Source organism: Ixodes scapularis, unplaced genomic scaffold (assembly GCF_016920785.2).
Source record: "Ixodes scapularis isolate PalLabHiFi unplaced genomic scaffold, ASM1692078v2 PGA_scaffold1__304_contigs__length_218370807, whole genome shotgun sequence".
Classification (NCBI taxonomy): Eukaryota; Metazoa; Arthropoda; class Arachnida; order Ixodida; family Ixodidae; genus Ixodes; species Ixodes scapularis.
Window position 1 is genome coordinate 58,202,822 of NW_024609846.1, and position 13,907 is coordinate 58,216,728.

Consider the following 13,907-nt stretch of genomic DNA (forward strand, 5'->3'; position numbering starts at 1 on the left):
CAGCTCTTATGACAAGATAACCATACCTGCATAATGCCTGTGCATGCATCCAAAATTTTGCTGTTCACTTCTAGCTTGATGCCAGAGTCGCCCTCCCGAGATTTTTCCAACATGTCCTGCAAGAGAAAGACGGACTCAGCATGGCTAGCCAAGCACACCAGAAACTAAATGATGAGCGGTAGCACACTCAGTAAAAACTGAATCTCGCCCAGCCCTAGCTTTGGCCACTTCCTCCCATCACTAATAGTAGCACTAACCAGTCCTGGGCAGTAACTAGTTACAAGTAACGCATTACCGGTAACTAGGTACTTTTACCTGTAATGCGTTACTCTTTAATACTGGTAACTTGTAACTTGAGCACTGTTAGCTTTTTATTGGGTAACTGGAACTGTTTAGGCCGTTACAGTGACTTTTTTTTTACTATATAAACTAGAACCCAGTGCCACAATCATGAAGAAATTGTCATCTTGAAGTATTTTTCTCCAAACTCCTCGCTGACAAAAAAAAAATATGAAGAAGAAGAAGCGTAGCTATGCATTAAACAAATAAAAAATTGCCTGGTTTAGCCCATGACCGAGAATGAACGACGGACGAGTCAGTACGAAACCATAAGATAAAGGAAGCGGCGCCCGCGATGGTAGGGCGGCAAGCAATGTCTGTTTCACCGACCATCTGCGGGTGTCGGTGGTAGTGCGATGTCTCCAAGTATTCCATCTGGGCTGTGACTGGGATATGTCCGTGCTGCCGTTTGTACACCCAGCCGTTCGCCGTTTCCTCATCCTTTTCAAGGAAGCCGTCCCCATAATGTGCAGAAAGCCGGCGCTTGTTTAACTTATTCATTTTCTTTGGAGCCGCTCGAGTGAACACGACTTCCACAGTTGGCGTTTCAGACATGGATGCCGCGGTGGTTGTCGTACACTCATAGAGCACCATACCTGCCAACCTAGCAACATAAAAATTCGGGAGACCGCCGCGCGGGGGGGGGGGGGGGGGGGGGTCGAAACATTATTATTATTATTTTATTTTAGTTTGACAAGAAACCGCGTGAAGAGGCACTCTGCGCGAATCACACTGTTTTCGCAGTTGTTTTGGAGTAAACTGCCGGTGGTGCCCTGCCCTTCTACGGCACGAGCATGGTTCTGATGCTTTCGTGAAGTGATGTGTATCTTGATGTCAAGCTTGCCGCCAAGCGAAACGCTCACACATCACAGGCGCACATGGTACAGAATCCATACTTCTCAGCGTTCTGCGAAGCGAGAAAGCACGGAAACTCAGTCGTGTATGATCTCAGAAATACTTGCAAGTACTTCTTGGCTTTTTAAAGTGCCATCGATCGTTCCAACAGATCAGTGGTTCCAACTAAACTCGGGGAAACACAAACAGTATTTCGGCGTTTCGCACCTCACTCGACGACCTGACAAAGCCAACTGAAGCCTGGCGCACCGATGGTCATATAAGAAGTGTTCGAAAATGCGCTCTAAATTCAGGAGTAGAGGTTTCGTACCTTGGCGTTTGAAAATCTACCCTCGTTTACCCTCGCTACTGCTCTGGGTTGTCGCGTGGTAACCCGCTGGAGTAACCTAAACCTACTCTCGAGTAACTCGCAATGACACACGCGTCATAATTATAGCAATAAGGCGTCATAAAAAAAAAAAAAACTATGGCGGATATTTTTCGGGCGATTTGAGGTCGCGTTTGTACAATCGGGAAATGTGATAAAACTTCGGGAGGCTCCCGGACAATTCGGGAGAGTTGGCAGGTATGGAGCACCATAAGCTAATTGCGTCCCCCCTTTATTTTTTCGAAGCTGTTTGACCTGATATGTTTAGGCCTGCTTCCGAGTATATCCCATAAGGTAATTACGTGATCATCAGTGTCCTCATTCGTTTCGAAATGAAAAATAAACCAAAACGTTCACTGACGCGGGCCGATGACAATTTTGAAAAATGGTTGTTTCTAAGTTTTAACAATTATTGCAAATAAATTATGCATTTCAAAATGCTGAAACGGCAAATGACGCAAAAACGAAAGACCATTCGGGTTTAAATTTGTCTAATTTGACAGTTCACCTTTCTTCTCACTATAGTGTAACAAATAAAATAATATTGTTTTGCTTTGCGATTCCTTGTATCCAATTTTTGTACTGTAACGAGAAAGTAACGACGTTACTGTTTTTGCAGTAACTGTAACTGTAACACGTTACTTTTTGAAACCGGTAACTGTAACTGTAAAAGAGTTACTTTTCCCCCCTACGTAACTGTAACACTGTTACTTTTTTTTTTACTGGTAACGTGCCCATGACCGGTAGTAACTTACTTTCTAATATTTTTAATGTCAACTTTTCCGAAAATGTGGTTATTGCTACTACTCGTATCATGTTGTCTAGTCACATCTAAAAGTGTACAAGCAGCTAGCATCGTATCAGGTCAACTCGAAAATCGGTCGGCCTTTTATTAACAACGCCACACATCTATCTTTTCCACAAAGTACACTTTGAGCCAATCATTTGAATGTAGAGAAGTATAGCAAAAGACCACACACAGATGACTTTTTTGGAATGTAGAGATGCCCCTTGCTGGAACTCTGAACATCACTTTCACACAATGAGAACCCCACTGTGGATAACACTTTTTGATTGCAACATTAATTCTGAAATCCCATTCACAGTCCAGTCAATCAGTAGAAAGAATGCGCACACCTGGTTCTTTATATGCTCTATAAAAAATGCATACATAAGCCTTTTCATAAGACTGCCCAACTTTCTAATGAGCAAGATTATCAACTGTATGTCAAACAGTAGTTAAAAATATTTATGCAACTATATTAATTTTTCTAGTCTCTTCATGTAGCAATATGAATGTTATGCAGAGAGCAAGTCTTGCGCATGAGTTGCGGTGACGTCAGAATGACGCCAACCTCTGATTGGCTTTGATTTGAAAGATAGTGGGTAGACCTCAATGCTAGATGCCTTGAGGTGTACCCAGTATTTTGTTCTTTCAATCAGCCAATAAGAGCTTGGCGTTCTCAAGTCATTGCAACCCCTGTGCAAGAAGCAGACGAACTTGCGCCCCGCATTCAATATGTCATCCTAAATAGTTGAGTGATTTCATCCCAAATCGTGCAGGCGAAAGAAAAAAAAAAATTTAATTTTGATGAAGAAATTTATGTTGTAAAGATTTTTCTGCTTAGAAAAACAACAAAAATCGCGGGTTTGGGAAAAAAAAATTTTTTCTCGAGTTATGAAGCAGTGAAGTGGCCCGCAGTGCAAATAAGCGTTTTTTCTGCCTGTCGAAGGTTGCATGTCTGACTGACTCTCGTCCCATGGTTTTTGCCTCTACGGTATTTTTATTTTTGTCTATAACTCTGTGGCCACCATGTAGAGGTCTTAATGTAATTAAACTTATCTAGACGTTCTAATTTTTATTATTTTTACTTTTTGCATTCTCTAAGAAAGAAGTTTTTTACTAAGAATCATAGTTTATATAGATGTAATATTTTGTTTGTATGGCCTCCATAAACTCCCCAATACTATTGTGAAATGTGTGGCAGGTACTTAGCTAGAAAAACAGGCAAACTCATCTACTTTTGGCATCTCTGAGTTTTAAGGGATATTGGTATATCTTAAAATTATTACAGTTGTTATTATATTACATTATCATTACATTATATTACAGTTTATTGATTCTTGGAACAAAACTCTCTTTTACGATGGCACAAACAATAAAATAATAATAAAAATATGGTTTTTGAAAAATTTAGTTTTCGAACTTGCAACTTTTCTAATTTTTACGATTTTCAGTGGATGATATTGAAGCAGATAATGAGAACTGACTGAGTCTAATACTTTTATAAAGAGCCTCTTTTGCACTTTCCATTGACACAAAAATTATAAATATACTGTAATATTTATAAAATTTATAATATCAAAGTACCGCAATATTCCGAGATAGCCCACCTAAGATCGAGAATCCAGTGAAAATAAGGAGTGGGCGAACTTTCGGTGTGCGACCAACAAAAGTTAAAAAAGTGCCATTTCTAGATCATGTGGCCATCTGAACTTGTTATCTCAGCAAGGGGCGATGAAGCAAAATGACTGTCCTTTCCAGTCACCGCTGTTTGCCTATCTCCCGCCGTACCTAACCCCAGTTTCCTCCAACTGCATTTACTAGAAGTAGGCTATCTTTTGGTATTTTTTAATAAAAAAAACAGGCCGCATCTCTATGTGGTGAATGATTTTGATTGGGGCAAAGCTCTGGTGGTGCTGATGATACTGATTTTATTGTTCATACTAGGTAGTGCTGATGGTGCTGATTTTTTTTTATTGCTCATAGGCAGTGCTGAGTTCCGGGTTGCGTTTCGACTTCATTATTACTGCTTTATAGTCGGTGAAATGCAGAGCCAGTGGTTCTTCTAGCGGATCAGCTTGGATCCGCTAGAAGCCGTGGGAACGCATCTTCACCACTTAAGTCAGCGGTCCATGTCAGAAAGAGAATGTGTGATATGGATCGTGGTTATATACGCAGTTAAGCATTTGACCGCAGCGTCCTCTCGTCTATAAACGTTGAGCCAATGCAAGCAAAGTTTAACGCGATTATATACGCATTTGACCGCAGCGCCCTCTCCTGTATAGACGTTGAACGGCTACATGCAACGATGGAGTGTAGCGTGGTGGTTAAGACATCTGCCTCGTAAGCGAGCGGTCCTCAGTTCAAACCCCTGTGCGGGCGTACGTTTTTTTTAGAGCGCAGCTCTTAGGGGCCCGTTTCCGGCTTGAGCGGCGTCGCCGTCGCCGTCGGCGTAACCGCGCGGTGCATCATGGGAAATGTCCCATAATGCACCGCGCGAGCCCCCCACCGGGGTCACGTGACCTCGTGGGGGGTCACGTGACCCCCCGAGGTCACGTGACCCCCGCCGATGTCGCGTGACCCCCCGATGACGTCATCGTCACTGATGACGTCACCGGCATCCACATCGTCATCGTCATCATCACTGATGACGTCATCGGCATCCACATCGTCATCACTGATGACGTCACCGGCATCCACATCGTCATCGTCATCATCACTGATGACGTCACCGGCATCCGCATCGTCATCGTCATCATCACTGATGACGTCACCGGCATCCACATCGTCATCATCACTGATGACGTCACCGGCATCCACATCGTCATCGTCATCATCACTGATGACGTCACCGGCATCCACATCGTCATCGTCATCATCACTGATGACGTCACCGGCATCCATATTGTCATCGTCATCATCACTGATGACGTCATCAGCGATGTCACTGATGACGTCACCGACAATCGCATCGTCATCGTCATCATCACTGGTGAAGTCATCAGTGACGTCACTAATGACGTCATCGGTACCCGCATCGTCATCGTCACTGATGACGTCATCAGTGACGTCAGTGATGACATCATCGGCATTGGGGGTCACGTGACCCCCAAGGTCACGTGACCCCCCCTGGTTAGTTTAACCCCCCCCCCCCCCCCAGTGCCCTTCCCTCCTCCTCCTCAAGAGCTGCGCTCCAATTCGACGTTACAGGGAGTTGTAAGCGGCTTTCATTTTTTTTTAAAGTGGGCCGATCCCGGAGGCAGTGCAATCGGTGTGAGCACGGACGCCGGACAAGGCTAGACCCTAAGGAGCTTCGCCCCTAATATTTGATACATTAAAGGGATTGTCCGGTCAAAACCGGAAGTACTTAAGTTCTTGCGCTCGTTACGTCGAGGAAGCCTTCATATAGACAAACGTCATTTTTATTTTGATATGTGATCTCCCGTTGTTAATTAAACCTTTCATGATCCTATGTACGAAACTGCACCCCGAATTTCGCCAGTGTCAATGGCTGACATCCGTAGGTGCTGCATGACGTCACAAAGCACAAAGGTTTGTCCAACGAGGCGTTGGTTTGTCGGATGGTCGGGAAAACAAGTGTTGGTCGATGGATGTCTTGTATTTTGTTTCGAATTATATAGTCTCCTAGGCAGTACCCTTCTGAAATACGGTTTTTTTAATGCAGTTCCCAAGCACGTGCAAAAAAAGTCACGCCTTTTAGCAGGATATTACTCGCAGACAGCCATAAGCTTCGAACAAACGTATGCCGTTTCGCGCAAACACAACTGCGACGGACGCCGATCGAACTGGGGGCGCTTGCAAAGCAAAGGATGCAGATTTCGCCTCTGAAGCGGCAGGAAGTTCTGAACTATAGTCGGTTACAAGTCAAGAAGGTAGCGGCAAATGCCCCTCAAAGGGAATCTTTGCGTTTCAACGATAGGTTCGCGGCATCAGGATGATTTTGCGTCAGGAGTCACTGGCGGCAGCGCGCAGTCGGTATACCGGTCACCTCGGAGACGAAGGCCTGACGATAGCGTCTTGGACAAGACAATTATCGACCATAACTTTGGCGTCAAGTTGAAGCGAGAATCTGCAAAAAAATGCTGATTCTCAATGTTTTTCTCAGGCCCGTTAGTGGGCGTCCACAGATACAAGCGGACAAAGCATGCAGTATTATGCTCAGCTACGGGGACATGCGAGTGCCAACGCACTAAATCTCAGACCTCTGCAATGTGTCGGAGTCGTCAATATGCATTCAAGAGCAGCTGAAGGCGGGGACTATCAAGAGGGCAATACCTTTCCCGTGTCTGTAAGTAAGAATATGAACACTGTGGATCCCCACATAGCATCAAAAAGAAACAATTTACGTGAGCCAATATTTCAACACTCACCACAGGGAGCCAAACCTACGCGAGCAGGTGCCTAAAACGCTTTTAGGATATCATAATCAAGCAAATTCCCACCCTCGGTTAGGATCTCAATTTCGTGTCCACCGCGGGTACGTTATTATCATAAATGAGAGGAAATGCAACCTCCGTATTGGGGTTATTGTTAAACATCGCAGACATTTGAGCAAGAGCTGCGAAAAATGGCACCGCAAGCAGAGACGGACGAGGAGTTCTGCTATCGCCGTCTGCTCTTGTCGTCTGCTTCTGCAAGGACGCTGAACAGAGTCTGGAGCCTGTGCAAGATTTTGAGGAACTGGGTCTGAACTCGTTCAGAACTGGGATGAATCGAACGCGCCAGTGCAGCGGTCGTGCAACTTACGGTTGAATCGAATGCACCAGTTCCTGCACTGCCGAACTATAGTTCAGCCAGTTCAGGCGAATCGAACAGACCTGAATTGACTGATCCGATTTGGGCGAGGAGTGGGTGGACGTAGTTTAATATCGTTGGCACAGCATCACACCTCAGCTTACAAGCCTCCTGTCCGCTGAAAGCTCAGCTCGTAGCTTTCTTCTGTGAGATGATTGCTGCATAAGCGGGATCTCTATCTTGTCGGGAACCCATGTCCCTACGCACGGCGACGATCCATTCTGCTCGTCACTGCACGTCTCGCGGAAAAGTGAGGAACGTCATGTCTTGGCTCGCATGTGCTGCCCGGTGGTTGTGGCACCCAACCGCGCAACAAAAATCTCACCCAACCACGAAACAAGTCGAGCACAACAACAAAAATGAAGCACGCTGAAGCTTTCACTCGCAGGCAAACAACGAGACAAAAATGCTCGCTTCGTGTTTTGTGACGTCAGAGCTTCAATGTTGCCAACGAAAGCAGCGTTTACGCTAGAATGCGATATGAGCAGTATAAATTCAATTACTCACGCAGAGGGGCATATAAAATTCGGATATTGCACGTACAATGCTTCTCAAGGCAATAACTATGATATTCAATTGTTTTCTCGAATACAAAATTTGACCGGACAATCCCTTTAAGATCTCTTAATGGTGCTCACAAAGTAATAGAAAAATATGAAAACAATGTAGAAGCAAAAACCAAGGGAGGAGAGCGGGTCAAACATGCAAATTCGACAATCAGGAAAAACGCTCGTTTCTTCGACGACCGCTTCTGCGCTCCACAACTCGAGAACAACAAATTATCCGAACCCTTGGTTTTCACCTTTCTTCTGCGCAGGAAATCCTGTTTTTTTTCTTTAAAAATAAAGATTCTGCCCTTTTTGCTTGCACGACTTCAGATGAAATCAACCTAGTTAATAATTATATAACCACTATTTTATTGACTTTGTTGCTGTCTCCTCGCACGGTTAACTTTACCAATGATTTTGGCAAATAGTAAATCTGACTTCCCCTCGTTTCCCCACCTGAATGCGCTTTGCAGCCTCTTCGATGGCCTTGTCCATCTGCGAGAGCTCCTCCTCGACCATGTCGCCCAGTTTGCGGGTGTCGGCCTCCCCCAGCGACGTTGACAGGGCCCTGCTCGACGCAGAGACCGCCTCCAACGATTTCTGGAGCGCCTCTGTCGCAGACCGGACCTCGTCCGCGCGGGAGTCCCCTGAAGGATGCAACACAACACTCAATGCCCACCCCCCTGAAGGGTGCAACACAGCACTCAATGCCCACCTCCCAAATCTATGGGGTGCCCCCCCCCAAAAAATGTGGCGTTTTCTTTGTCCCAGAAACACACCGCTCGTTGCCGAACGCTCATTCTCCGCCCAAACTTAGCACTACCTGTCCGAACCGGATGCCAAAGTTTGACAACTAACCGTCGTCTCGTTAGAAGGTTACAAGTTATTTTATCAATATTTCAATGGGAAAATGGCGGCCAACGGAGCTCTTGAATACACGGAGTGAATGGCTTGAGGTACCGAAAGCAGGCAGAAATGGGCCCCATTTTCACGCTGAGATTTTCAGAAAACCGCTCAACAACCCCAAATAAGAATGAAACAACAACATAGTACTGGCACACCAGCATCATCTAAAAATAGCCACGTATCACCTCTGACCTGCATATAACTAGACTGAAAGTTTTGAGGTATCTGAGGGACTGAATCTTATTTATAAGAAACGGTTGCTTGTAAGTAGGGTTCCGTGTTTTCGGATAAATCCGAAGAACTCCAAAAAACACTCGCCGATAAAAATTTCATCAAAGTGCTTATGGTACAACGGGTCAATATACTTCTGGATCACAACGAAGGCCACTGTTCCGGCTTCCAGTTTGTATCATACTATTTGTGCTTCTCAGACAGAGGAGGGGTTGCGTCTTTCGAACAGTGAATAAAGCTGTAGGTCTTATAGGAAAACAACCAAAGCTTTTACGCTTCCCAACTACTATGTTCAGGAGCTTGGCTATTTCGAAGAACCCATGTTTATTGAAGCAACACTTGTTTGCAAGATTTGTCGTGGGACAGTTAGTAGCCCCAACCACCCTTGCGACTGGGGCTACTAACTAACCAACTTATCAACTTAGGGTATGTTTTTGTTTTGAATTATTTTATTTTGAGTTTCGAAAAATTGGGAGCACATAAAATTAAACTCCGAATTTCGGAGCATCGCAAATCTAACAAAGACAAACTCCGACAAACCTCAAATTTCCAGCAAAAACATGAACTTCGAAAAACACCCTTAGAATTTTGCGAAAAATGAACTCTGAAAACACGGAATCCCACTTATAGGTTACGACTAGGTATGTGCGAATACTGAAATTTTCAAATACAAAAAGAATATGAATATTAAAAAAAAATAGTGTCGAATATCAAATATGTTTTGATCATGTGTGCACCATTAAGAAATAAAAGAAAATATGCTAATACCTTTTTTTATTACCTTCAAAACTGAAAATGACGTCAACAACTTTAAGTAAACGAAACTACCCGATCACCTGTCAACTGTACATGAAAGCAGGCAAAAGGTGCAACTGAAAAGTTACACATATTGACAAAATTAAGAGTGTACAAAACTGCACATACCCAGATAGCATGTAGAAATGTAACCTGTGATGTTGTCATGCAAACAGTGATCTTTTTTAAGAAAATAATTGAAATTACCCTTGACTAGCCAGCAAGCCAGATATGTATCAGCTGCTAATGCAATTATACTGCAAATTATCATGCAAGAAAATTAATTGTTCCACATGTTCGGTACATAAGTACCCCCCTTTCGCAGTGACAACTGCTCCTGCAGCAGAAAACATCTACCCTAGCTCCTGCGGCAGAATATTATATAAAAGGTCGCCAGAAAAGTGACTCGCAATGCAGGCTTGGCAAAACAAAAACTGTTCCTTTGACCTAAACTAATACATACCGTGTTTGCACGATTCTATTGCACACTTTTTCTCCCCAAAATCGGTGCCCAAAAATACATGCGCTTTTCAATCAAAACCAAAAACTGAAACTCAAAAGAAAAATGCAATACGCAGTATGTAAGGTGGTTAGCCCCATTGCCATCACGGCCGTTTGTTTACATTTGCCATTCTGGTATCTGTATCATGAGCATTTTCTCGTGTCTACTAAGTTGTGTCCGCCGTTTTAAGATGGAAAAACAAAACAAGTTCCCTTAGGTGGCTTTATTTAAACGAAAGGCCGTCACGCAGGCAGGAAAAGATAACAACGTAGCGGCACTGCGTGACCTCACAAAGTGTTGTTTGGAGGTAGTGCCTAGTATTCCACCGGCAACCGGCAGAATAATTTTCATGAAATTCTACTGGCAGTTGCCTCCCATTGGCCAATCGACAGCTCAGATTAGCTTTTTCCTCTAACTGTCGCCTCAAAGTGGTGTATGGGTGGGCCCAGGTGGTTAACATTTTTGTTAAAATGTCGAAGCGGCATGTACGGGTGGACCCAGGTCGGTTAACATGTTTGTAATGAGCCGTCACAGACTGCCTACACGAAGAGGCGTAAACGCAGCGTGGGGGGTGGGTTAACACGCGCCCCTGTTATGCGTCCCCGTAAAAAACGTCGTTGTTCGCAAAAACGTCAACTGCCGCAAATTACGTTTTAGCGAACGCGTCCATGAAATGTATTTACGCAAAATACCAAACGAATGAGCAAGTCAGTATTCTATCGGCAGTTGTCCCATGATTCCAGACAGCCAATGGGAAAAAACTGCCGCTAGAATTTCGGAAAAATCTTTCTGCCAGTCGCCGATACAATAGACACTGCCTTGTTTGGAAAACGACCCTCCCAGGGTGAACAATCGGACACTTGTACAAATGCAATAAGCGCAGTGCTTAAAACGCTTTAGACGAAAGCAAGGATTGCCCCTGTGGACAACGAAGAACCATCAACTCACTCCGTCAACAGCAACCAGTGCACAGTACTTGTTTTTGTGTTGGCGAGTTTTATAAAATCTGTTCTATGAGGCATGTTTTCAACCTTGGTTATTTTACCTGCGAGGTAGAATTGGCAGCAATTTACTTCTTGAATATTTGGAAGCTAAATCTGCCTGCGTGTTAGAACTGGGGCGCATCAGAACCGTGCAAAAAAAACGGTAGTTCTACTTATAATGTAGGCGCCGAGGGTTTATAGACCTTTTCATCCTCCTCCGCATGGGCGCTGCCATCTTGGAATCACGTGACACGGCAGCCATTAGGTTGCTTCAACTTGCTCCTCCACTCTCCCCTCCGCACCTTGGCAGATGCGTTGTATCGGTGTTTTTCGTTGCGTTTCACCGCGCTTTCTGGCCTTGCTTCGGAAACTGTAGTCCGATATGTCTACTCGATGACTAAAGCATCACGAGCATTCAAAGGTTCTTATGTTAACTGCGGTTTGTTTAGTAATAGTAACGGAACATTCCCAGTAAGAAGTGCGTATATTTATATAGCGCATTTAGGATCGGAAGGCATCAAAAATAGTCAGCGCAAGGAGACTATCGTTATTTCCTGAAAGTATCGTTCTTTGTATTCATAGTATATTGAAAACAGTTGCTTTTGAATATGTAAGGAAACTCGCGGAGGAGATGGACAACGAATGTTTAACTTGTATTTTATCTTACGCTAGAAGTAATGGTACGTCAACATCAGGCAAATTGTTTGTTCATAATATCACACTTACATGTTGATGAGGTTCTCAATCTTTTTTTGCGACATGAATATTCGGTTGGTCGGTTTACTTATGAAGTTTAAGAAATTGTATACCGCGCTTGCTTCCATTTCGACAGTCATTTAAGTGATTTATTGATTATATTTAGATAACAAGTGTCATCCACTCAATTTATTTTAACACAAAGGTTGGGACTTCCCGCGTAAGAAACTACCACAGACACTCAACGGTAGCGAGTTTTAGAATAGCGTGCACAAAGAAATAACGCCGTTTCTATTTGCAAATTCAAAACGCGGTTTGGGTTCGGCGCATACTCAATAACGACGACTTTTTTTTTTTTTTTTTGCGTATTTTTTTTTAGTTTAGGATTGTCGATTTTTGGTGGCTGGCGACGCCCAAATTTACAGAGCGAATCTGTTCAAAAAAATTAATATTTGTTCACACAGGTCCGTAAAGTGGTGCCTAGCGCTAGAATTCAGCCAAACTATCTGAGGCATTTCTCTTCCTGAGCCCTTTAATTTTATTTGGCCACTTTTACGGAAGAAAAATGCCAGATTTAATTTGACGGGCCTGTCACTTATATCTTGAGTAAGCAAATGTTCATATAAAAATAATTTATTTTCTAGGGCCAATATTGCGAAATGCTGCTTATGAGTACTTTAGCAGAGTTGACAATTTAAGAAACTTCCTACTCGGCATTTCGAAGCATGCTCGAGTACTGAATTAAAAAAAAGATAGGCCGAGACGATACTACTTGTTTATACCATTTGTCTGCGTCATTACACGAAAGGTTTTATTCTGTGAAGTTCACTCAAGGTTGGGTGCCCACGAAAACCGAACAGTCAGTAGTAAGCTCGCGAGTTCATCTGTTCTGGCTGATTCCGCACATTGCCAATCAAGCTGTCGATATGCTTATTTACATTCACGTGTTAGTCTCTTCATTATATTGTTTTTCTAAAAACTGATGTCATCGGGTACGGCTGTATACGATGGTAATTTCCCCTGTACATCAGTCAGGCGTTTCGCAACCGACCAGCTACATCAAAGGAGTGGGTAAACAAAAAGCCCGCAATTTAGGCTAAAATACATCTCGTAGTCCTCAAGGTGACTCAATACCATTGTTTCATTTGTTGTGTGCTAGAAGGAAACTAATCGAATCACAAAATTAAGCAAAAACAACGTAAAACAGCAACATAGCCGCGTTCATGTTGAAACCAAAACCAACCAAATTGAAGCAACCTGATGGCGCCGAGTGCGTCAGCGCCCTCTATCCATTGGTGAGGCAACTAATAAAATGAAAAGGTCTATAGACAAATGGCTACAATAACCGTAATTTTAGGCAATTAAACGCGGCTTTAGGAAGCTCTGAATTATTCGCTATTTGCCCGAATATTCGTACGTTGGCAGAACATTCTGCCACAACCGAATACAGTCGACTCTCGGTAATTCAAAGTTGCATAATTCAAATTTTCGGTTAGTTCGAAGCTTGGGCCTGGTCCCGGCAATCGTATGTACAATGCTATGGGGAAAAACACGCGGTAATTCGAAGGCTAAATGTTGGGAGTTGGTTAATTCGAAGGATTTTTCGTCTGCGCCTGAAGTCCGGAAACCCCGAGAGCGAAAAAAACAAATGCCAAGCGCCAAGCGCAAATACGCAACGCCACGATCCGCGGCCGCGTCACTGGCGTCGCTGCACTAGGGATGATGCAATCTAATGCAATGTGCGACGGCGCCGCGGCGCGCTGCGGCTCGGCGGTGAGGAAGCAAACAAACAGCCTTGCGCGCGCGGCTGTTTGCTTATTTGCTTTGGGCTCTGCTCTCCCTCTCTGCGCTCTCCCCTCGAGAGGAGAGAGGGAGATAGGTGGAGGGAAGGTTGGGTTGCGTTTGGCCACGCGTTCGGCGGAACCGCGGAACGGCGCGAGCGGGAGTTTTGTCAACGAAGATCCGAAAGTGTGTTGGCTCGTTCCGCCACTGCGGGTTCGTCACCGTCGACGCCGTCAGTGAGGCCAGCGAGACTGGAGATATCGCCGACGAAGCTGGGCCAGAAGAGGTACCCGCAGGTAGTGAA

At 44.3% G+C, this 13,907-nt stretch overlaps 1 protein-coding gene across 1 annotated transcript in view; it reads right to left on the minus strand.

The window, feature by feature from the left end:
• Window positions 1-13,907, minus strand: part of LOC8042567 (huntingtin-interacting protein 1) — a 79,364-nt gene that overhangs the window by 23,782 nt on the left and 41,675 nt on the right. The window contains exons 23-24 of the mRNA XM_040206949.3: window positions 8,165-8,355; window positions 27-116 (exon numbers count right to left, since the gene is read on the minus strand). Of these exons, the coding sequence (XP_040062883.1) occupies window positions 27-116; window positions 8,165-8,355 (281 nt within the window). The remainder of the gene's footprint in view (window positions 1-26; window positions 117-8,164; window positions 8,356-13,907) is intronic.